Source organism: Diceros bicornis, chromosome 16, assembly GCF_020826845.1.
Source record: "Diceros bicornis minor isolate mBicDic1 chromosome 16, mDicBic1.mat.cur, whole genome shotgun sequence".
Lineage (NCBI taxonomy): Eukaryota > Metazoa > Chordata > Mammalia > Perissodactyla > Rhinocerotidae > Diceros > Diceros bicornis.
This window is the reverse complement of record NC_080755.1, coordinates 21,493,060-21,517,496: the sequence shown is the minus strand read 5'-3', so window position 1 is coordinate 21,517,496 and position 24,437 is coordinate 21,493,060. Positions and strand designations below refer to the sequence as shown.

Here is a 24,437-nt window from a genome sequence, read left to right as displayed (position 1 = left end):
TAACACAGTTTGTCCTTACATCCAGAATGCAAAGAAGTAATGATTCTGGGGCCAGCCTGGTGGTGGTGTGGTTAAGTTCGTGTGCTCTGCTTCAGCAGCCCACGTTCGCGGGTTCAGATGCTGGGCACAGATCTACACACCACTCATCAAGCCATGCTATAGCAGCGTCCCATATACAAAATAGAGGAAGATTGGCACAGATGTTAGCTCAGGGCCAATCTTCCTCACACACACAAAAAAAGACTCTAAAACTGTTAAAGAGAAGAAAACCCACTGGAGAAATGATCAAGATCAAAACTCTAGTCCTTAACAGCTGAAAGCAACCATGGGTTAAAAGATTATGTATGAAGGGGATCCAAGTTGTGACTCAATATTTATATGACAAACATCATTGCTGAAACATTTCCTAGGATCAATAAAGCCTACAACTTCTCTCAACAGTTCTTCAGAGTTCCGCATTCATAAGATATTGTCATTTATCTACTTCCTAGGACCAGCTTGGTAGGTAGGTAGTTACCCGGAAAATGAAAGCAAAGCAGTTCTAAACTGAGGAACTGTAAGGAATCTGTGCTAATTTTCACAACTGAACAAAGAAAACTTCCCAAACAGCCAAATACCAAAAAAAATCACAAACCAGAGCTTTATAGTTTATACCAGTGTGACAACAATTAGCATATCCCAACTGATAACCTTACAATTTACTATACAAGAGAACAATTCAACTCTATATTAAGATAGGGTCAATGATATTTGCAACCAAACAAAATACGGTATCCCTGTGTGTCTGACTGTAAATCAGAGCCCCTTAGAATATTAAAGTTATTAAGAGCTCTAGGGGGCAAGGGGATGACAATAACAACAATATTTTATTTTCATCAAACATTTGCAACTAATACAGAGTGGCTCTGTTCTTGGAACGAGGCCAATGTATTTGATTTTTTTTTTTTTAATCAAAGAGGATTTAGGATAGGAAGCAACCGGAAAACCTTCAAAGTATTTTGGAAAGAAATTATATAGTCCCTTTAATCTCGCTAGGAAAAAGAAAGAAATGGAGGTGCAGAAAGAGTGGAAAAAACCCAAACAGGTTTGCTACCACCTGCTCTGATTAAAAGAGAGTATTTTTTTGCACACTTACAATTTTCTTTGAAAAACCCTGTCCACCTATTCATCCCTCAGAGAATACTTAACACAATATTAAAAGAAAAACCAACCAAATAAGCAAAACCATCCCATACAAACCTGAAGGAAAAATTAACCTACAATCCAGATGAATATGAAGGTTTATGAAGGAGGAATAGACAGGATAAGACCTTTAAGGATAAAAGGGTAAGCTTTCTGATATATATTTTCCAAAAAGTGGGGAGAATTAGAAGAAAGTAAGATAAGCATCTAATCAGTCCTTAATTAAAACAATGAGGGATAACCATGACTCACAACAACAATAGCCTGCCCATCCCCAAATAATCTATCATTAAGCCAGGCTTTCTTTAAAGAGGATTATAGGTACCGTTCTCAAATTAATTTTTTTAGATAATATTTTTAGATAAATTTTCCACTGGAAAGAAAAGAGTATGAGAAATTTTTTGCTGTTGAGATAAAATGTTTCTGGTTTCAATCCTTTTTCATGCTCTTCTTTTCCAGTTCTTCTCATCCCAATCCAGACACCCCTCCATCCAGACCTTGTGTATTTTCCTTCTCTATTTTAGTGAAAACACACCACACTGATTGTAAGAATCTTACTAGATTTCCATTTGTTTTGCCTCAGCTCCTGAATTACTCCAAACAATAAGGGCCTTTAAAACACTCATAAATAACCTGCTGCTGCTGGCACCTAGGAGCCGAACGCAGCAATGTTAAGCAACAACAAATTTCATAGTTCAGGAGGCACAGTTAAGGAAAAAGGTTGCTCAGGAAATCACTCTTATTTAGCACAAAGATCCTTAAAAATCGCATGAAATCAGTCAAGTAACTATAGAAACCAATTTCTTCAGCTCCATATCACGTCTCAGACCTCAATTGTCTTTATTATCGTCTGCTGTCAGATCCTTAATCAGAAATGTGAACAGGCTTGATGATTTATTCAGCAGGGAAAAGAATCTGTAGGTCAAGTGAAAAATTTCACACACACACCCATATACACACCACATCCTCAACCTTAGGTACTTTCATTTCCTTCTGTTCTCAGCAGCTCTGGGGGCAACTCCAGTGAGATCCAATATTAAGGCTCAATTAAAATAAGCTCCAATTAGTGGAGCTTTTTTCTCTGGGGCTAGAAAAGTCAGGAAATGGATATTGGGAAATGTAAAAAGTCAGCTACTGAGAGGAGGCTGCAGACATAAATGAACTTATTTGTTGATTTCTACAGTTGCTATGCAGAGGCCTCTGGGAGTAAAAGCTTAACCAGTCTAAACCATAAACTAAAACCCCTGCAGCTAAACATGAACTGTGTGAAACAAGGGCTCCATTCCAGAACAGAAAACTGCTGGGCCCAGAAAATTAAAAGCCAGAGGCGTTTTCCATTTAAAACTAAATCCCAGTACCGCCTCCCAGCCAAAGAATTATAAGCAGTATCAGATTTACAAAACGAACAATTACCCTGGAAAAATGTAGCCTATTGTACAGTCCCAGATGCTAAATCTCAGAAGTTTCCCTTTTTTTTTTAATCCCACATTATATTCCTCCAAGTACGCTGCTGTAGATTACAAAGAGCCATTTCTAGACAGGCCTAAACCTTGAAAATAAATTTTAAAAAGAGAGCACATAACTCATTGACCTCATTTGAAGCACTGCCCTTGCCTTCAGCAGTTCCTGTCCTTCCCCAAGGCTTCTGCAAATGGTATGCAACAGCAAAATAAACCCTGACCTAATTGCCAGGAGAGAGCTGCCAACCTTCCCTCAAACACAAAGACAAGCATGGTAACTTGAAAGTCCTACCTCTTTGGCTTTCTGCTTTAATCTCAGCTGTTCTGGATCTTCTTTATTGGAACGACTCTATCAAAGGAAAAGAAAATTTTAATAGAAATTACTAGCATCTAAACACCACAGTTGCCGTTAAATATTTAATAAACGACAATTTTCTCTTGTGATTGAAAACCTTAGCTCCAGGGGAAAATGCCTCAATCCAGTCTAGTGCACGCTCCCTTACTCCCCCCTCCCTTTCATCATCTGGGCCGGCTGCTGCAGTTCTAGCCCGAAGGAAGCTTATACCGAAAATGATGCTAACAATGTCAGTCAGGTCCAGTTGAGGTATGACGTTGTTCTTGCTGGAACACTAAAAACTAAAAAATGGATGGTACAGATGAAGGAAAAGAAAAGGAGGATAATTATTGGCTCAAATGAATGAAAACAATCAGTATTGGCTAATCTTCAGGTGAAGCCATTTTGGAAAAACATATGGTATTTCAAGGACTCTTCAAATCAAGAAGCTGACTAATCTTCAACCAAACCTCTCCCCCTTCAAAAACGTAATTTAAAAAAATTAAGTAGGAAATACATCCCAATGTTTTCATTAGAATATCCTTGCATCTTTGGGTCCTCTATAACACCTTACAGAATGCTGTGCACAAGTAAATATCCTGTAAATGTTTCCTGAATGTTGTTTTCCATACTGATTCAGTTAACATTCCAAAAATGAACCATCTCACAGAACTGCTATAAGAAGAGAGCTATCTTCCATATGTAATGCTGTGATGGAACACAGAGTAAGAAACTTTATTTCTGACACCATGAACATTTGTCCACTGAAAAATACGTGTAGGATAGGTGTATCCTTTTTCTCATTCTAACAAAGTTATTTAACTCCTTATAAATCTGAATATTCTATAAAATGCAACATCAGCTAACTAAAGGTAGCTAGCAAATAAAAGCTAAAAGTATTTTCCTATGTAGTAAGTTTATTGGCTACGTTTACTGATTTATCAGTACTTTTGTTAAAGAAAAATACAAGAAAGAAACTGCTTAGAATTAAGTGTCTTCTAATTTTAAACACTTTAATTAAATACATAAAATTCTACCCAAAGCTAGTAATTTTTTTCTTCATTTTATCCCCAATCTACTAAAACAACTCCACTGCAGCCCAAACTAAGACAAACTCGTTTGTTATTCCACTTATAAATTAGGAGAGAATGAGTATGTGTATATATGCATTTATATAAAAATGTGTATATGTATGTACATACGTACGTATATAATTTTTTGCCACAGTATAAAATGGGCACATTTGAGTATCATGTCTTTGTCAGTCAACCAATATTTATTGATTATCCACAGTACAAATTGTACTCTGGTGTGCCAGTGTTCTATGCCTTGGAGATATATAAATGAAATAACAAGACAAAGTCCCTGCTTTCAAGTAACTTACATTTTGAGAAAAATAATAAAACAATTTTATAAAAATTAAACACACTTATGATACGTAAAACATTTATAACGGAGAAAAAGTAAAAACAAATAATTACTGATTGTGCTAAGTGCTATAAAGAAAATAAAATAGAATAATGTGATAGAAAGGAAGGGGGAGGGTACTTCTTTAGCTAGAATGGGAGGGGACACATCTGTGAGGAGTGACATTTGAGTAGAGATCTGAATGACAAGAAGGCGGTAGCCAGGCAAAGATCTAGGGGAAGAACACTCCAAGCAGAAGGCACAGTAATTACCAAAGCCCTAAACTGAGAACAAAGTTGGCATACTTGAGGAAAGAAAGAAGGCCTGCGTGGTTGGAGCATAGAGACAAGTTGAAGGAGATAAATTGGAGATCAGGTGTTGCCTCGTAGGCCATGATAAGGAGATGGAGTTTAATTCTAGTCATAGAAGGAGGGTTTGGAGAACAGGAGTGAGATGACACTGATATGACACCTTCAAAAGATCACTCTGGCTGCTATGTAGAGACCCTAGAGGCACAGGCACACAGAGAAATCAGGAGACTGTTTTAAAAACTGTCGTGGGGCCGGCCCCGTGGCTTAGCAGTTAAATGTGCGCGCTCCACTACTGGCGGCCCAGGTTCGGATCCCGGGCACGCACCGACGCACTGCTTCTCCAGCCATGCTGAGGCCGTGTCCCACATACAGCAACTAGAAGGATGTGCAACTATGACATACAACTATCTACTGGGGCTTTGGGGCAAAGAAAAGGAGGAGGATTGGCAATAGATGTTAGCTCAGAGCCAGTCTTCCTCAGCAAAAAGAGGAAGATTAGCACGGATGTTAGCTCAGGGCTGATCTTCCTCACAAAAAAAAAAAAAAAAACTGTTGTGAATACAAGGCTGTGAAAAAGATGAGAGCAGCTTGGACTAGCGCCATAGCAGAGATGATCAATGATTAGGTTCAAAATATATTCTGGAGGTAGAGCTAACCAGATTTATGGATGGATTGGATACAGGGTATGAATTAAAGAGAGCAATCAAGTCTGGCCTAAGCAACTGGTAGAATGATAATTCTAACTTTGGGAGGGTAAAGACTGGAGCAGATTTAGGGGACGGGAACTCAGCGTTCAGTTTTAGATGCCTAACTCGTAGTCTAGGATACAAACTCGGCATGTTCAAAGAAAGGTCAGTGTGAGTGGAGCAGAGTGAGTGAAGAAGGAAGCGAGACGAGGCGAGCTCAGAGAGGGAGGTGGATGCCAGATCAGGGAAGGCCTTCTAAAATTTGGGTTTTATTTTAAGTACAAGGGGAAGCCACTGAAGGCTTTTAAGCAACAGAGACATACATAACTTGTTATGAAAAATTATTCTGAAAATAGTATAAAAACTGGATCATAGAAAGGAGATCAGTTAGAAGACATTATAAAAGTCCGAGTGAAGGATGACTTAGACTAGAATGGTGACAACGGTGATGAAAAGAAGAAGGTGGATACATTTTGAAAGTAGAATAGGAAGTGAACCGGATGTGAGGAGAGAAAAGGAGTTAAAGATGACTCCTAGGTTTTTTGGCTTGAACATCTGGGCAAATAATGGTGTCATTTACTGAGTCAGGAAAACCTGTAAGAGAAAAATGTATTTTGAGGGGAGAGGAAAATCAGGAGTTCTTTTGGACATATTAAATTTGAGATGCCTATTGGCCAATGGACTGGAGATTTCAAGTAGGCAGTTAGCTATATGAGTCCAGAGTTCCAGAATGTAAACTGAGTTGGAAATATAAATTTAAGAGGGAATGCAGACAGAGAAAAAGACCTAGGACTGAAACACGGGACACTCCAATATTTAGAAGTTTGGTAAAGGAGGAAAAGCCAAAAGAGAGTGAGAGCAAGTATAACATATTACATCCAGTAATAACTAAACAAGTTTCTAATATTTTATGACCTTGTTAATAGCATAGTAATTGGAAATTAAATACCAATAAAACACCTCATTACATTGGCTGTGTGCTTGCTTATAATACTCGAGGACTCAAGGAAGAGCATCTTCCTGTGCCAGCTGCCCTTCCCAGTGCAGGAAGGGTCAGCATGGGGACCGAGACTGTGGGAAAACGGGAAGCTGCAGAGTGACAAAGGTTGTGGTGCACCACATCTCTGTGGGGGCCTGGGAAACCTGAAGGTGTAGACCAGTGGCCAGTGCAGGGTGATGTGGGGTTGGGGGGACTCAGCAAGGCAAGGGCCAGCACGCATGGCAGCCAATTATATGGGCAATGAAATGAGGGCAGGGGTAATAGTAGTAGCAGACAGAGGAGTCCGCCAGCATGGCTGTTTGGGAGATTAGTTACATTGATCAAATAAGTAAATTGAGGACATAAGTAAACATATCGAGGATAATGAAAGCCAAGTTTCTGACTGTGGAGAAAGTAGTTATAGACATGGAAAGGTTAAGGCTAGAAAGAACCCTAAGATATTGACTGGAGTTGGAGGTGTTCATACAAACTCATGGTTTTATAATATATACACATCATACATATATTTCTTAGATCTGTCCTTTTGAGACTGCCTACATGTACTGATGCCCCATTAGCGATGAGCACACTATATGCTCTAATCTTGGTTTCTGGATATCATCCTCAACTAAAATGATGCAGGGTTCCTTGGAGAAATGGCTGATTCCAGGGCTGGGGAAGGAAGAGTAAAAGTTCGGCCTGGAATATGTCGTGCCAGAAAGTAAGGACATGCTCAGTGAATGATGCAGATATGACTAAAGGACAGAGTGCTAGTTGGAGGGGTCTCCCACTCAGGAGCAATTGGGGCATCAAAATAAATAATGATAGGAATGGATTACAACCTGTTGAATCAAATAGAAATCCATGAGCCCATACTGATATAAATAAATGCATGAATAAATGAATGAATGAATAAGAGAGAAAGGAAAGCTCTTCCATATTGTAGAGTGCTAATAAATGTAGAAGAGAGGATGAGAATAAAGAATCACCATTTGGCAACCATCATAGAGGTGGCTGATTCAGGCGGTCATCATCAATGGATGCTAAAGCTGATATGTGGAGGTTTAACGAGGAATGAGATATTGGTATAATCTTGGAATACTTTCCTGTGAAAAACTAATTGATTACAAAGGGGAAAATGGCAAATTTAAAATGGAGAGAATTGATAGGCACCCACAAGACCAGGTGATTAAGGTAGCATTTTGATATGATCAGTTGAGAATAATGTAGCATCTTTTCTATGTATTCCAGACAAGAATGCATGACCTAAGTCAAGTCATGAGGAAACAGCAGATGAACCCAGGTTGAGAGTCACCCTACAGAAGGTAAGGCCTATACTCTTGAAACCTGTCAAAGACATGAAAGAAAAAGAAAGACTGAGAAAGTCTGACTGAAGGAGTCTGAAAAGAGATGACAACTGAATGAAACACATATTCCTGAATGGGAAAATGGACGAAGAAAGGAAAAGAAACAGAGCTGAGACAGGCGGTGAAATTTAAATGGAGTCTGTGGATTATATATTAGCGTTATATTGTTCAAGTCCTGACTTGGAGGTTATACAGGAGAATGTCCTTGTTTTTGCAAATATGCACTAAAATGTTTAGGAAACTGAAGCTTGCTTTCAAAAGGTTCAGAAAAAGACTAATTAGAGATGATAGGTGCACAACTTTGTGAATATACAGAAAACATCTAGGGAGGGAGGGAGGGAGGGAGGAAAGGAAGGAAGGAGAATGGAAGAGACTAATGATAATGGGTGGGTGGGTGGGTGGGTGGGTGGGTGTGTGTGTAGAAAGGATAGAGATGCAGCAAATGCAGTAAAATGTTAAAAATGGGGGAATCTGAGAAAAGGAGATGAGGGTTCTTTGTATAGTTCTGGCAACTTTTCTGTAAGTGTGACAATTTCAAAATAAATTAGTTTTTAAAAAAGTAATTCGCATATGATTCGGAACAAATACTGTAAAGGGGAGGCTTCCAAGAACACTAGAAATTAAAACTAAGTTTAAAACAAAAAAATAAAAGCAGTGCCCAACCTTTAAGACTCCTCAGAAGAGGCCCTAGGTCTACAAAGAAATGTGGAGCAACAAAATGCAAACTGTAGTGGAATTAACTTTCACTCCATCTGGCACTAATAACTCAGGAAAATGTTTAAATAAGGGAGAAAGGAAATAAATAAATAACAGGCTCACCTGTTCTCTCTTTTACGCTCTCTCTGAATCATTTTTGCCTATCCTATATTTAGTTCCATATAGTCCTAATTACTCCTAATTTTACCCATAACCTTCCTGTCCACTTTCCAAATCTTCCTCTCTCAACTTCAACTTGGAACATATCAAATCATATCCCTAAGAAGACCTTGAAAATTTTACAAACCATTTTTTACTTGGGGGGGCGGGTAGAAGTGGGAGGGGTGGGGTGCTAGGTATGATGCTAGGCACACAGGAACTGAGAATGAGACAAAAGATTACGTCTCATAAAACTAGATTAACTGAAAGCCACTGTACCACCCCATCCCAGCTGTGAGAAATTTTATCAGTAATTTCATTTTAAGAAACTCTTCAGAGAAATCTAAAGGCCTAATAAATCTGAGACAGTCAACCAATGATAAAGCCAATTCTGATCTCCTTGCCAGGCCATGTTCACTCATAAATCACACAGGACCTTACCTTGGCTGCCTTAAGTAACATTTCTCTTTCTTCTAAATCCTTTCTCTGCTTCTCTAATTGATCCAGCTTTTCAAGAAATTTGAGCTGTGACCTGGTATCACTAGACAGGATGTAATTTTCACTTGCCTAGGAAAAAAAAAACAAAGTCTTATGATGATCCTAGGCAACACATTCTACATTAGGTATTGTTATAAATCAGCTAAAGACAGTAACACCAACATACATACGGAGCTAAGTTTTCAGGAGGTTTAAACAGACTTAACAACAACAAAAAAGAACTTTAATCATCCTTAAAATTTGAGAGGTGATTAAGCATTTAAATTTCAAAGAGCTTCCCTACTAAGCCTTATTCAGAGGGGGAAAAGAAAGGAATTAAGCCAAGCAGATCCTAACAACAGGAAATAGAAAGCAAGAGAGGGTACCATTTACCTATAATCTAAATCTTTTTAGTTAAATGATTGAACATCTCAGCAGACCTTAACATGATTGATTAAATCTTAGGCCTGTGAAAGACAAAAAACAAGAAACAATCACCTCACTGAAAAATATACCAAAGATGAAAGTTATCATCCTTGTTTCTATTGTTGGATTGGTCTAACCTTGACAAGTGAATACAACTTCTATCAAAATACAACATAAGATAAAATGGCAAACATTAAAATCCTAAACCCTGTTTTGACGATTTCCTTAAGTTATGAACTTGGGCAGAAACTGCAGTCAAAGAAATAAACAATTTATAAATGAGAGCCATAACAGAGAAGTATAATCATTTGTCTTAATTGTTCCATAAAATGATAAAATTTACTTTGTTCCACTTATTCTGATATTCTAGAGTATAAAACAGTGCTTTCCAATCTAAATATTTTGTAATTTTCTTCATCTGATATGACCACCTGATCTCTCTTCTCTAACATATACATGAGTGTGTGTATGCTTGGGGTGGGGGTGGGGGTGAAATCTTCCCAATCAATATTTAAGACATCCAGCCATCTACTCATCTCAGTAATTCAGATATTCAAGCTACAAGAGGGAGATTGAGGGAGACTGTATAATAGGAAAACTGAATGTTTTTAAACATTTAGTCCAAAAGTCAGTGCCTGGCTTGGACATCATGGGTACAGCACCACTCCCATCTTTGTTTTATCCCATGCTTATGACTGATTCAATTAACTGAGACTGAGAGATTTCATATGCTCAAGATTCTTTTTAAATTAAATTTTTATTGTTGGTATTTAACTAGATCAAAGAGTATTACATGGTATAACGAACAAGGATATATTAGTGCTACTTATTTTACTTTATGTTTAATACAAAAAGAATTGTCAAATGCTTTCCAAGTTAAATAATACAAGATAGAATATGGAATACGTTATAGGCCAACCATAGAGGTATAAACATAATAACCAGTGGTTTCTTAAATATTTCATCTTTACCATTTTTGTGTTCAGATACTCTGGAGACAGTTTACTGACAGGATTTAATTTAAAAAGGACAACAAACACTAAATTAAAAAGGGGCTCAGACTTTCTAAATTCTAACCTAATCTCACTCCCATGCTAAGATTCTTTCTCTCTCTCTCAACTTGCATACAAATGCCTCTGGCTTAACGCATCCTTCCTTTACTCCTCCAGATACTAAACAAATGAGTGCCTCCCCTATTCCTACTGAGTCCCCAAACTTATTTAAACAACAGTAACCTCAATCTTATCACGTTCCTTCCTGTCTACCCAGCTGGATTAACTGAAGTCTTCATGCACCACAGAGTAAGGTGGTTTAGCAATAAAAATATAAGGACTCAGACCAAATGAATCCCATCTAAAGAAAGCACTATAGCCCCTTTCAACTGGAAAACACTGAAGCTTCTCCACAGCCACCGGCATGCAGAAGACTATAATATTATCTTCAGTGGGAAAACTCCTGGCAGCAAGATCAAAAGCTTTGTACCACATGTGTCACTTTGTACTTCTTTACTTAAATCTCAGTTTATGGACTATGACTAATTAGAGAATTATATCTAACCAGGTGAAAGATTATCAAAAGTAGATGGATGTCAAATGGAAAGAGATCGTGGGCTTTTCGCTTTTAATAAAAGTAGCTCCCTTTTGTGCAATTCGTGGAGTAAAATTTCCTACGCTGTCCAGATAAAAATAAATCCTATGGGTATGAAATGAAATATAAGGACAAGACTAAATCTGTGACACAAAGATTACTACAATCAATGTCTACAAAATAAGTATAATTTTGAAGTAGGTCCAAATATAATTAAATGATTACTATTTCTGTTTAAAGAAGGATGATAATGTAGCTGCCTTTCTATATGTGTAAATTCAGACAGTTTTAAGGAATGAGTATGGGGAAAGGTGGGCAGGGGGAAATCAAGGACAGGCAGTGTACAAGACAGAAGGTTAAGGAGGTGTTAGCTTTAAGCTAAGTTACTAAGGTTCCAGGTGGAGTAGATACTATCCATTGTGCCTAAGGCAACTAAATCCTCGGAACATATGCTATTGATACATAACAGAAGAACTCTATCTGAAAGCTGTACACAGTAGAGCTTTAGATGGCACTCAGAATTGTAAATATTACTTGGGAAAATTCTATTCCATACTAAATTGTACATGTCACGTTTTATATAGAAACTGCCCATTGTAAATGAAAGTGAACTCATGTATCTCTGAAACAAAAGGTGACTGAGGTGGCAATGGGGGGAAATCCAGGTTTGAAAAATTATAAGACTCTTTAAAAAGTTACCGTAAAAAGCCAAAAAGGAAGACTAATTCCTCCACATCCCAAAATTGAAGGTAAGCTGTGATCAATTCAAACTAGATTATTACAAATTTAGGATGTTAACTGTAATCTCCAAGGTAACCACTAAGAAAATACCTAAAAAATATACACAAAATGAAATGAGAAGGGAATCAAAACAATACACAACAAAAAAATCATTTAAACAAAAATAGATGGCAGTAACAGAGAAAATGAGAGACAAAAAAACAGCTATCAGGCATACAGAAAAATAGTAAAATAGCAGAAGTAAGTTCTTCCTTATCCGTAATTACTTTAAATGTAAATGGATTAAACTCCTCAATCAAAAGGTAGGGACTGGCAGAATGGATAAAAAACAGGATCCAACTATATGCTGTTTATGAAAGATTCACTTTAGATGAAAGCACATAAACAGGTTGAAGGTGAAAGAATGGAAAAAGATATTCCACGCAAATAATAACCAAAGAAAGCAGGGGTGGCTACGCTAATATCAGGCAAGATAGACTTTAATAAAAAATTGTTAAAAGAGATAAATAAGGACATTATATATTGAAAAAAGTGTCAATTCATCAAGAAGATATAACGAAGAAGATAGACAACAGAGCCTCCAAATATATGAAGCAAACACTGACAGAACTAAAAAGAGAAACAGACAGTTCTACGATAATAGTTAAAGTCTTCAATATCACACTTTCAATGATGCACAGAATACCTAGGCAGAAGATGGATAAGAAAATAGAGGACTTAACACTATAAGCCAACTAGATCTAACAGACATGTATGAATACTCCATCCAACAGCAGCAGAATACACATTCTTCCCAAGTGCACACGGAACATTAACATTCTTCAAGATAGAGCACGTTAGGCCACAAAACAAGTCTCAATAAATTTAAAATAACTGAATCATACTAAGAATCTTCTCTGACCACAATGGAATGAAGCTAGAAATCAACAATAGATGGAAAACAGGAAAATTCACAATTATGCGGAAAGCAAACAATATTCTCTCAAACACCCAACAGATCAAAGAAATCTCAAGGGAAATTAGAAAATACTTAGAGATGAATGAAAACAAAAACACAATTTACCAAAACTTACAGAATGCAGTGAAAGCAGTGCCCAGAAGAAAATTTATAGCCGTTAATCCCTACATTAAAAAAGGAAGATCTCAAACCAGTAACCTACCTTATAGCTTCAGGAACTAAAATCAGAAATGAAAGCGGGATCATTACAGAAATAAAAAGGATTATAAGCGAATACCATGAGCAATCATGTGTCAACCCCAGAAGAAATGGATAAATTTTAGAAACACACAAAAAGAAATACGGCTATTGCTTTTTTTCCCACAGCTTTTTCACTGGTTGATCCCTTATTTTTAAGATGGTCCAGCAAATTCTCACAAATCTTTATGCAAATGAGGACCTCAGCAACTAAAAACAGTTCTTCCAAAGTTCTAAATGAAGCAGAAAGGAGAGAAAATAGAATGATTCCTCCAGGGAACTTACCGGTGGTGTGGTAGCTGGTATTTGCCTGGATTCCTTTTAACCTTTGGCTAGGACATCATCACAAGGACCATTCTTGCAAACTAAAAACCTCCAAAGATTATCCATATACCATCTTGTACAAAATCTAGCTATCAACATTTCTTGATATAGAGGGAAAATGTTTTTTTTTCTTTTTCATCTCTCACTACCCAATAAATTTGCTCTCCACCAAAACCATAATTCAAATAAATTAGGTGCTTTCATCTTGATGATGGCAAGTGATTTCGTTCATACCACTAGGGACAAAACAGGACATTCTTGCTTGCATTTAGTTTCTTATAAAAGCAGCCAATGGTGATAATGAGTGGCATCAGTATTAGCACTCAATGCAATCATTTAATTTATTAAAAGGAACAGAAATGCTAGCAGGGTACAGATCACGGAAGAGAACACAACTAGCCAATATTCCAATATTCCAACATACCCTCCCCTTCCCAATCAAAAGCTTTAGAAGGAGAAGCCTCAGGCAGAACCGATGCATATTTCAATCTACACTGACATAGAAGCTTTGGATACCATCTTAAACTCTTTTAATTTTATTTGTCATGTAAGCGTATCTAAATAAGGAAATTAAGAATGAGACTTTGATTTTCTACCCATATGAAATTAAAGTCTCAATCATTTCCTTTAAAAATGTACTTAGAATATGAATCTATGCCAAAAAAGCCACCTTTAACATGACAAAGAGGAGAGAGAAGAGTTTGTACTTCTTTAAATGATTACCTTTACCTTGTAAGTTGTCATTCGATGCTGAGCAATTGTAGTCAGTTTTTCTAGAAGGCCTCGTAATCGCTCCTGTGTTGCATGGGAGATCAAGTTCACAGCATCAGAGTTAAGTTCCGTAATGTCATGCTTTTTACCTGTGGAAGCAGAGAAAATCCATTACGTGTTTTAGTAGTGGCTGATAATTGAAATAATTAGCACAGCAGGTATTCTGTTCCCCCTGGAAGTCATACCCATTATGAATAAAGGTTTGGAGATTATGATTTTCCTGGTAAAGTCACAACTTCAAAGATCTTAGACATTACATTAATAAAACCTAGCCTGAAGCCTCAGAAAATATAGACATTGTTTCACTTAGCCTCTAGAATCATTCTCCTTGCAAGGTCATTTATAGGACAAAGTTAATAAGAACACAAATCAAGTCTAGTGTTCAGGGAGGAAAATGATAACTGCAGAAATTAGTGCTGTATTCTGTTAATTTTAGTAATTAAAAAAATAGAAAATTACATTTTGCCCTGTTTGACACTTTTAACAATTTATGACATTTATTTCAATGAATTCAGATTGTGAGTCTCTGTTAATGCCTTGTCTACAAGACACACCTATACTCCTTTTGTCCATTACCAATCATGCTTATTTTGCACTAACTCATGTTCTGATAAATTGACTTGGTAATTTACAAATTGAAATGGGTTCAAAGCCTCATCATTTCACCCATCTATTTGAATAACTTTTCTTTCACCCTATCTCTTTCCATAAATAAAGCAAAATTCTATTCTTCCTTCTGCTAACTAGGAAGAAAGTTTCAGGAAAACAATTTGGACCACACACCCAAAGGCAGAAGCTCATTTATAAATCAACCCTATCAGTATTTAAATAGTAATTCTCCAGGTCAGTGAAACCACCTGTATCAACAGAAACTAAATCTAAAGATATAGGCAATTAGGTGGTCTAATCTAAATGAGCTTTTAATAGTGCTATTGTGTTTGTTTGCAACATATGCATATACACAGAAATTTTTAAAATATTATTCTTTGATTTTTGCACTCTATTTGAAACATACTCATATACTCTTCAAAATGTGAATGAGTATAGCAAAACAATAAGCTTTAATTAAAAGCCAACAAATCTTAAACACATTCTTCGACATTATTGCATAATGTTAAAACTTTAATTCAAAATGCAGGCTACAGCAAACTAGACAGCAAGAAGATAAAAAATTATCCAGCTTCTCCTATACTAAACCTTCAAAATGTAGTTCATTACTTTGTAGCAAAACCGAACTCATCACCAATTTAAGATTCAAGCAGGGAAAAAACACTACAAAGTCAAATCTACTTAATTAAAACCATCAGCATAAACAAACAGTGGGGGCTTTCTACAGAAGGAACAGTACAATTTCAAAACAATCCATTGATTAAAATCACAACTAAACACAGGGTAGGTAGTATGCCAGTTCATGCTTAAATTAAAGAAAATGAGCATTTAAAGATATTTAGTGTTTTGGGGGAAACTGAAAATAATTTCATACCTATTTATAAAATAGATAATTTACCTTATGTAAAAGAAAAATCCATATTTTAAAAAATATTAGAAATAAACAAGTTCTGGGATTTGCAAACAATTACAGGGCTTAATGAAGAATCAAATGTTCTAATATCTTCACTAAACTGATAATAAAACACGGCAAAGTTACATAGTTAAATTCTCACTTTAAATAAAACACTCTAACAAAGTCAACATAACTGATTACAGAGATACAGTTGGTGTCTGCAAACTTACCTGATTTTTACAGAATGACTGTGTAATTTAATTTAGGTAATTAGCAAAAAAGAAAGAATACTGGCATGTTTACTTCCTAACATATTCAAGTAGGCAAATCTTCCAAAAAATTCTTTGGGTAAATTTATAATATCTGCTATAAAGGAATGGTCTTTTCTGATCTGTTCTGTAAAGATAGAATTTTACTATAAATGGAAAACATTCCTAGAAATACATAATTCCATTCACTCTACAGTTTTATTTTTTTGAAAAAAAGCTTAGATAATTCAGTTCCCATCATATTAAATGACCAGTTTGTGTTTCATCATTAAGAAATGAAAATACAAATAGTTGTCCCCAGAATTCTCCTTGAGAGCAGAGGCTGGCAAACTAAATCTGGTCCCTTTTTGTAAATAAAGTTTGATGGGAATACAGTCATGTGTATTTGTTTACATATTGTATATGGCTGCTTTTGTAACATAGCAGAGTTGAGCAGTTGCTACACAGACCATACGGCCCACAAAGTGGCAAATATTTACTATCTGGCCCTTTGCAGGAAAAAAATTGCCAATCTTTGTTCTAAATAATCAAAAATGCTCTTCTAATACTAAAAATTTTCCTATCATATAATCAAGGTTTAAATCAAGCTAGAAATAAAATTTGGAAGGGGGACAGGGAATTGATAAAACTAAGTATCTACTTCTCATTTATTATCTACCAAAGCTCTAGATAATTATATGGCTAAAGGAGTTAAAACACCAGTAAATTTCCCAAGCCATTACAGTAAGGTATAGTGCTTATTAGGCTTGTTCCAAAATTAAGGAACTGCCTCCTGTACAGTACAAAATACATACACAAAGAAGAAAACGAAAGAGAGAGAGAGGAAGGGAAGAAAGGGGGTGGGGGGTGGGGTCAAACAAAACACAAGCAAACAACAAACAAACATTTTACAATCAGCTCTTCTGAATTCCTATCCTTTTAGGACTACTTGTAAATTCTAGTTTTTCGTGATAAAAGAATAATAATATATACCCAACTTAAATTAGAGATGAAAAAAGTGGTCATTTGTATAGCATATAGTAGGAACTCACATTTCTTTACTGAGTCACTATGAAGTAGACTTAAAATATGTAATAGCAACGCACTTTGTAGTCTTTAAATATACCATGGGCATATCAAAATTCAGAAACCCTCACGTTTTTGTGTTAGGCCTTCAATATAAAATGTAAAGGTTCTTACTCAAGTATACTCAAAGGTCACTATACTGGCCCCTCAAATTTGACATGAGTGAAGGAGAAGACCTGGTCTCCAATAAGTCTCAGGACCAGGACACAAAAAATGAGATAACCACATGAGACAATATCTCTACAACCTATCTCTTTTTTCAGTTAATTTGGGAAGATAGCAGTTTTTCACATTAATGTGAGTTTGGTATTAAAAAACAACAAAAAAGCTGTTTGGCTCCAGAATAAAACTGGTATGCTCTCTTCCATTTTCTTTCATATACCGCAGTCACCTAACAACTACTCCTGGACCTAGAAAGACCCTTAATATTCTAATTTAGTTCTTTTAAGGCAAGGTTGGGTTTGAATTTCAGGGTTGAGATAAGGAAAAAGGGACTTACTCTCCTTCGCGGTTTCTATATTTCATAAACACAAACTTGCTTAACATAAGTGTGCATTTGTACACCTACATGCCTAAATGCCTACCAAGGAAGCAACAGGATAAAGAAACAGTATATTACATGTATATATTCATATAAAAACATACACACCTATTCTCCCATTAAGAAATACGAATATTAACTTCAATTATCTAAACCAGAAACCATGGGTTATATGATTTAAGTTAACAGGTTTTAAAATAAAATACTTCTTTCTATAACACCCATGAAATCTTGATTATTTACAGAGCCTTACTTGAGCCTCAGAGCTCTGGAAAACCAACCCAAGCTATCCCTTTTGATAACATTTTCCCTGGAACAGACAGTCCTATCAGGTCAATAATCACAAGTCTGCACTTACCAATGTCTAAAATTCTCTTTTGTAGAGCTCCAATGAAAAGAAATGGTTCATCTTTACATGATTGAATGAGTGTGCCAACCAATTCAGAGTTTGTTGCTATGATGCAGGCATTTTCTTCATTGAGGTTCACCCCTGCCATGGAAGTCACATCATTGATGTCATCTTCATCTCTAATACAAAAAAAAAGATAGCTTTGTGGTGATGGTGTACGTGTATGAGTAATTTAAGAGATCGAAGAATTATAAATCTCTCCTTATAACTAAGGACATTATTTTATTCAATTCATCCAAGCAAGAGAAGAATTGAAGAATGGCTATCTTTCCCTGTAAGCCTTTAAAATTAATTGGTGTCTAATCACTATCAGAAAGATGAATCAGAAGCAACTTTGTTTTCTAGCGCCCATCTCTCCCTCTCAGTTTAGTAAATGAGATACACCAAGAGGGATTTGGAAGTTATACTAAGTTATCCACAAATCCCCTGCAATGAAAGACAAAGAAATAAAAACAGATTTCTTTGTTTTCATCCAAGATGATTAAGAGCCCCTCAGATTTCCCCAGTGCACTCCACTGTTTCACTGAGAAGTAGGAGACATCCCCAGGTCCTGAAAGGTCTGTACCCACATATGCTCTTGAGAAGCTTTCTTGATTAGCTGGTCTGAAACCAAATGATTAAAACTAGTTTTGTTTTTCTGCTTCAGACTTTTGGTGTGCTCCATTTATACCAATTGAATTAATTAAACCACATCCTTGAGCAAATGGCTGCAAAGGGTCCATATATAAAATATAAAATTATATACACATACATGTAAAAAGACATACATATAAAACACAAAATATGTTTGAGTTCCTTGCATTGCCACTTGCAAAATTAAATAGTTGTTTTTATCTAATAGAATTGCTATATAGCTACAGCACTAAGATGAGCATATATGTTTAAGGGGAGAAAAGAAAGAGAGAAAAGAAATACTAAAATTCCCTCACAGTATCCTTATCATCATATGTAATAACAATCACATTACTAATAACTCACATACCAATGCGCAACATAATTTACACAAACATGATTATATAAAAAAGATGTTGTTTCTCTTTATTGTATAGGCCAAGTGGTATATCATGTCTCACGTCAATAGATTTAAATTACGAACCTCCCTGTGGTAATGCATTTGTGTACAGAAAACAGAAATAAATTATAATTGTCAAGCACTCAAGAAATGAAGGCCTCTGGTGTTCAACTCTAAAAAGCAGTACATTAAGGGTGAATAGAAAAGAGCCCACATTCAAACATACGTAAGAGATTCAAACTAAATGAAAGAAAGTAAAGTGCAAGACACAGAAGCTGAAAGTGAAGAGAAAGAACAATGGTCTTTCTATCTGAACAGTATATTTAAAAGACTAACTTTAAAAGGTATCTCTCTGAAATGGGGAAAAATTTTAAAATTAAAATTTTAAAAATTTAAAAATTAGTATCTCAAACCACCAAATTAAACATGCAATATAAAGAAACTATACAAAAATGGTTGGACTCCACCTTATCAAATGTCACAGAGGTATTGTTAGAGGTATGGGATGCTGAGAATGGTTCTATGAATCAATTTGCCACCTATGTAAATAAAATTTCCAAAAACATTCTAAACATTTAAACATCTAAAGTGTAAGAATGGTGGAAACCATAAACTTCAAGATGGAGCAAGATCTGAGTGAAAAAAAAATATTTTTAAAGGTCTGAGTAAAAATGGTTTTTAAAAAACCAACTTCGTGGGCCAGCCCTGGCAGTTTAATGGTTAAGTTCGCGCACTCCACCTCGGCGGACCTACCCTGCTGGTCAGTGGCCACGCTGTGTCAGCGGCCCACATACAAAATAGAGGAAGATTTGCAACAGATGTTAGCTCAGGGCGAGTCTTCCTTAAGCAAAAATAAATAAATAAATAAACAACTATCAAGAGAATGAAAAAACAAGCCACAGACTGGGAGAAAATATTTGCAAAAGATGTGATAAATGATACTTTGTTATCCAAAATATACAAAAAACTCTTAAAACTCAACAATAATAAAACAAACTGATTAAAAAATGAGCTAAAGACCTAAAAGACACCTCACCAAAGAAGATAAATGATGGCAAATAAGAATGTGAAAAGATGCCTCACATCCTATCTCATCAGGGAAACCCAAATTAAAACAACGAGATACCACTACACACTTATTAGAATGGCCAAAATCCTGAACACTGACAACACCAAAGGGTGATGAGGATGAGGAGCAAAAGGAACTCTCATTCGCTGCGGGTGGGAACACAAAATGATACAGCCCCTTTGAAAGACAGTTTGGTGGTTTCTTACAAAAGTAAACATACTTTCACCATACGATCCAGTAATCATACTCCTTGGTATTTACCTAAAGGAGTTGAAAACTTACATCTACACAAAAACCTGTACACGGATGTTTATAGCAGCTTTACTCATAATTGCCAAAACTTGGAAACAACCAAGATGTCCTTCGGTAGGTGAGTGGAAAAATAAATGGTGGTATATCCAGACAATGGAATATTATTGAGTGCTAAAAAGAAATGAGATATCACACCATGAAAAGACACGGAGGAAGCTTAAATGCATATTATGAAGTGAAGTAAGCCAATCTCAAAAAGCTATATACTGATGATTCCAACTATTCTGGACATTCTGGAAAAGGCAAAACTCTGGAGACAGTAAAAAGACCACTGGTTGCCAGGGTTAGCGGGGAGGGAGGAATGAATAGGCAGAACACAGAGGATTTTCAGGGCAGTGAAACTATTCTCTATGACACTATAATGATGGATACATGTCATTATACATTTGTAAAAACCCATGAAATGTACCACACTAAGAGTGAACCTTAACATAAACTATGGATTTTAGGTGATAATGATGTGTCAGTGCAGGTTCATCAACTGTAACAAATGGACCACACTGGTGGGGATGTTGAGAGTGGGGGAGGCTACGCATGTGTGGGAGTAGGGGAATTCTCTATACCTTCCAATCAATTTTTCTGTGAACCTAAAACTGTTCTAAAAAACAAAATCTATTTTTAAAATAAGCCAAGAACACATCAATGAAAAGTCAGTTCACTCCAAAACGGAATCCCAACCAGTTACTTAACATCTTTAGGACTCAAATTTTTCCCCCTCTGAAAAGTGAATAACTTAGATTAGGTGCTTTCTAAGGTCCCTCTTAGCCACTTACAAGAACGAGGCAGTTTTCTTTGACTTGATACAGAACAATTGCCAAGGTGTACTGTGAAGCGGGAAAAAAAAAAAAAGGTACGGAATAGGCTGCACCTTGAAAAAAAAATACACACTCACACACACACTTATATGGGCATAGCATATCTCTGGAAAGATACATGACAAATTCTCCTTTGGAGTGGGAAACAGGGAAGCAGGGATAGGAAGACGACTTATTTTATACCATTTTATACTCCTTTCTACCTTTTGAATGTTGTACTATGTACATGCATTACCCAGTCAAAATGATTAGTGATATTTAATAAAGTAATAAGTAAATAAACATTGAGAGAAAGAAAACTGGAGATACAAAACATGATAAAGACCTATAACCTATAACCTCATCCTTCCTTTAAAAAGAAAATCAGAATTTTTTAAGGTATACAAAACACAGCCTTTACACACATGCACACAACACTGAATGTTTACAATCTCAGATGTGTACCAGGTACACAGGCCCTGTAAACTGCAGCTTGCTTCCATAGGTGAGTTCTGCATAGCCCCTGTTGAGATCTCACACACAGGCTGGAGAGACCAGTACCAGGCCTATGTACTACCAGGACCTAGCATAGTACTAGAATTGAATGGAATTCATCAAATCAGTCCATTGTTTTTTAGAATCTTCTTGCAGTCTTTCTCTGAAATAAACAGGGAACTAACAGTCCAATAAAATTTGTTTTTGCCTGCCTTCCCCGCCCAGTATGGCCCCAAGCTGAATACACCTCCCTCTAGAACAGCTGCCAGTTCCTATGGTTACAGAGGGCCGCAGGAGTAGAGGAAGATCCTACTGAGGGAAGAGGAAGAGGTGCCACAATAAACAGCACCCAAGCCATTTAAAACTTCCTCTAAGAAAGGAGTTAGACTGAAAGTAAAGACAACACAGTGTTACAGCAGCATTATCAAGAATGCTAAGATAGGTCAGGGCAGTAATAAAGCCTTTGACGTTGAGACATATTTGTGATTCTGATTTGGTTTTAATTTTAAAGGGAGAAGAAAGTGAGAGTCTCTGAACCACGCCTTCAAGTCTTCTGGTCTAATTAATACAGTGCCTTGTTGACGGCATTGTGAAAGATAGTCTGTTTTGTTTTGTTTTAAAAGATATACAAAAAGGAAATTTAATAGTGCCTCAGTAGAAAAAGCCTTCCAACTCAAGATTCCGCAGGGTGTAATAGGGTATTGTGCAAAAGTTAAAGAAGTATTACCCAATTATCATTAATGCCTTGCATTCTGGCTTCTGAAACTAATCTAATTCCTGAGCTTTTGATAAAGCTAACCACTGCTCGTGCCTGCCTTCTTAAATCTCTTCCAACCTCTTAAGATCTAGAATAGCACCAGACTAGTTCTTCTAAAGTAGAGTGAAGCACATTACTTTCCTGTTCAAGAACCTTTCCTGTTCCCATGAACTCAACCTGATATTCAAGGCCTTCCAGGTAAGGTCCTTACCTTAGCACACTTCCCTCCCATTACTGGCTATCAAGTGGTGACTACTGATTCTGGCTTTTGCTCAGGCTATTCCCTTCTTGTTCTAGTCTTCAACACCTCTTGCTTTTTATCCTTCAGCTGTCAAAGCCTTATATATATAGGCCTATTTCAAATGCCTACTTTAGAAATGCTGGTTTGTTTTTATACTTTTTAAGCATCTGTCTAATCGCTACAAATTTCGAACTCTAAGAGCACATTTTGTCTCTGCTACCGTAGGTCTTACTCTGTCTTCTATTCTAATAATCAATATATTTGCCTTAAACTCTACCTACACTAATTTTATTGATCATATTAATCATCTTTATCACCTATCATTCCTAGTAGAGAAGTACACAAATGGTACTTAAATAGTTGAGGAACTGCTATGTGCTCAGATCGGTGTGCTGTTTCTCTCTTACAATGTACCAGGAAGTAGAAGAACAGTAGGTAAAAACGACGAGGCCTCTGAGTCAAACCGCCTACCACAGAATCTCAAGTCTGCTACTTATTATCTATGTGAAATAAAACAAATTAATTAACCTCTCTAGACCTGCGTCTTCAGTAAAACAAGGACAACATCAACAGTCCCTACATCCTAGACTGAGGACTGAAGGAAGTAATTCATATCATGGAAAAAGGAATTACCTTAATATATAAAGAGCTCCTAAAAATAACTAAGCAAAAGACCAATGATCCAATGGAAAAATGGACAAAGCATATGAATCTTCAGCTAACAGAAAATTTAAAATAAATCCAATACAAGATGTTCTACTCTACTCATAAAAGAAATATAAGATATAATTTTTCACCTGTTAGATTGGCAAAATTTTTTTACAGTTCACCAGAACCTGTAGAAATTTGCTATCTTAAGCTTTGCTGCTCAGAGTGTAGTTTGTTAATAGAACCTCCACGGAGAGTCATTTGATATTATCCGACAATTTAAAACGAATAAACTGCTGTTCCTGGAAATTATGTGAAATGATAGTCACTGCAGCTTTGTTTTCCTAGTACAAAACACTGGCAACAACCTAAATGTCCATCATTATGTAACTTTGTTAAAAATAACAAATTACAACAAATATGTACTAATATAAAATAATCTCCAAGATTTATTACTACTAAGCTGTAAAAACCAAAATGTAAAACATTATGTATTGTATACTACTATCTATGTTGAAAAGATTATATCTAGAAAGATACACAAGAAACTGCTAACAGTGGTTAGCTCTAGGCTAGGAACCTGGGTACCAGAGGGAAAAAGAAGTAAGGCAGAACCTTATTTTCCCATAGTATATCCTTTTGTACCTTTTGAATTATATGCAAAATGTATGTATTACCTAGTCCAAATAAATAATTTGTTTTAAAAATATAAACAAATAGGGGCCGGCCCGGTGGCGCAAGCGGTTAAGTGCGCGCGCTCCGCTGCGGCGGCCCGGGGTTCGCTGGTTCGGATCCCGGGCGCGCACCGACGCACTGCTTGGTAAGCCATGCTGTGGCGGCGTCCCATATAAAGTGGAGGAAGATAGGCACAGATGTTAGCCCAGGGCCGTCTTCCTCAGCAAAAAAAGAGGAGGATTGGCGGATGTTAGCTCAGGGCTGATCTCCTCACAAAAAAAAAAAAAAAAAAATATATATATATATATATATATATATATATAAACAAATAATTTTATGTTAAGAAGATCAAGTTCTTCTCGTAGATTACTAATCCCTGGTAAAAGAAGTTGCCTTCAATATTCTTTGTCATCACTCTCAGGCACAACCTCTCTACTGCAGCCAGTATGCAAACTTACACAACACCCAGTTTATTCCTCCTTCTATGCCTTTTTTGAAGTTATTTTTCTCATGGGAAATTCCCTTTGCCTTTATACTTATTAAC

General features: G+C 36.4%; 1 protein-coding gene across 1 annotated transcript in view; it reads right to left on the bottom strand.

The window, feature by feature from the left end:
* TAF4B (TATA-box binding protein associated factor 4b) overlaps positions 1-24,437 on the bottom strand; it is a 128,016-nt gene that overhangs the window by 43,017 nt on the left and 60,562 nt on the right. Inside the window, exons 10-13 of the mRNA XM_058556921.1 lie at positions 17,840-18,009; positions 14,061-14,191; positions 9,023-9,148; positions 2,935-2,991 (exon numbers count right to left, since the gene is read on the bottom strand). Of these exons, the coding sequence (XP_058412904.1) occupies positions 2,935-2,991; positions 9,023-9,148; positions 14,061-14,191; positions 17,840-18,009 (484 nt within the window). The remainder of the gene's footprint in view (positions 1-2,934; positions 2,992-9,022; positions 9,149-14,060; positions 14,192-17,839; positions 18,010-24,437) is intronic.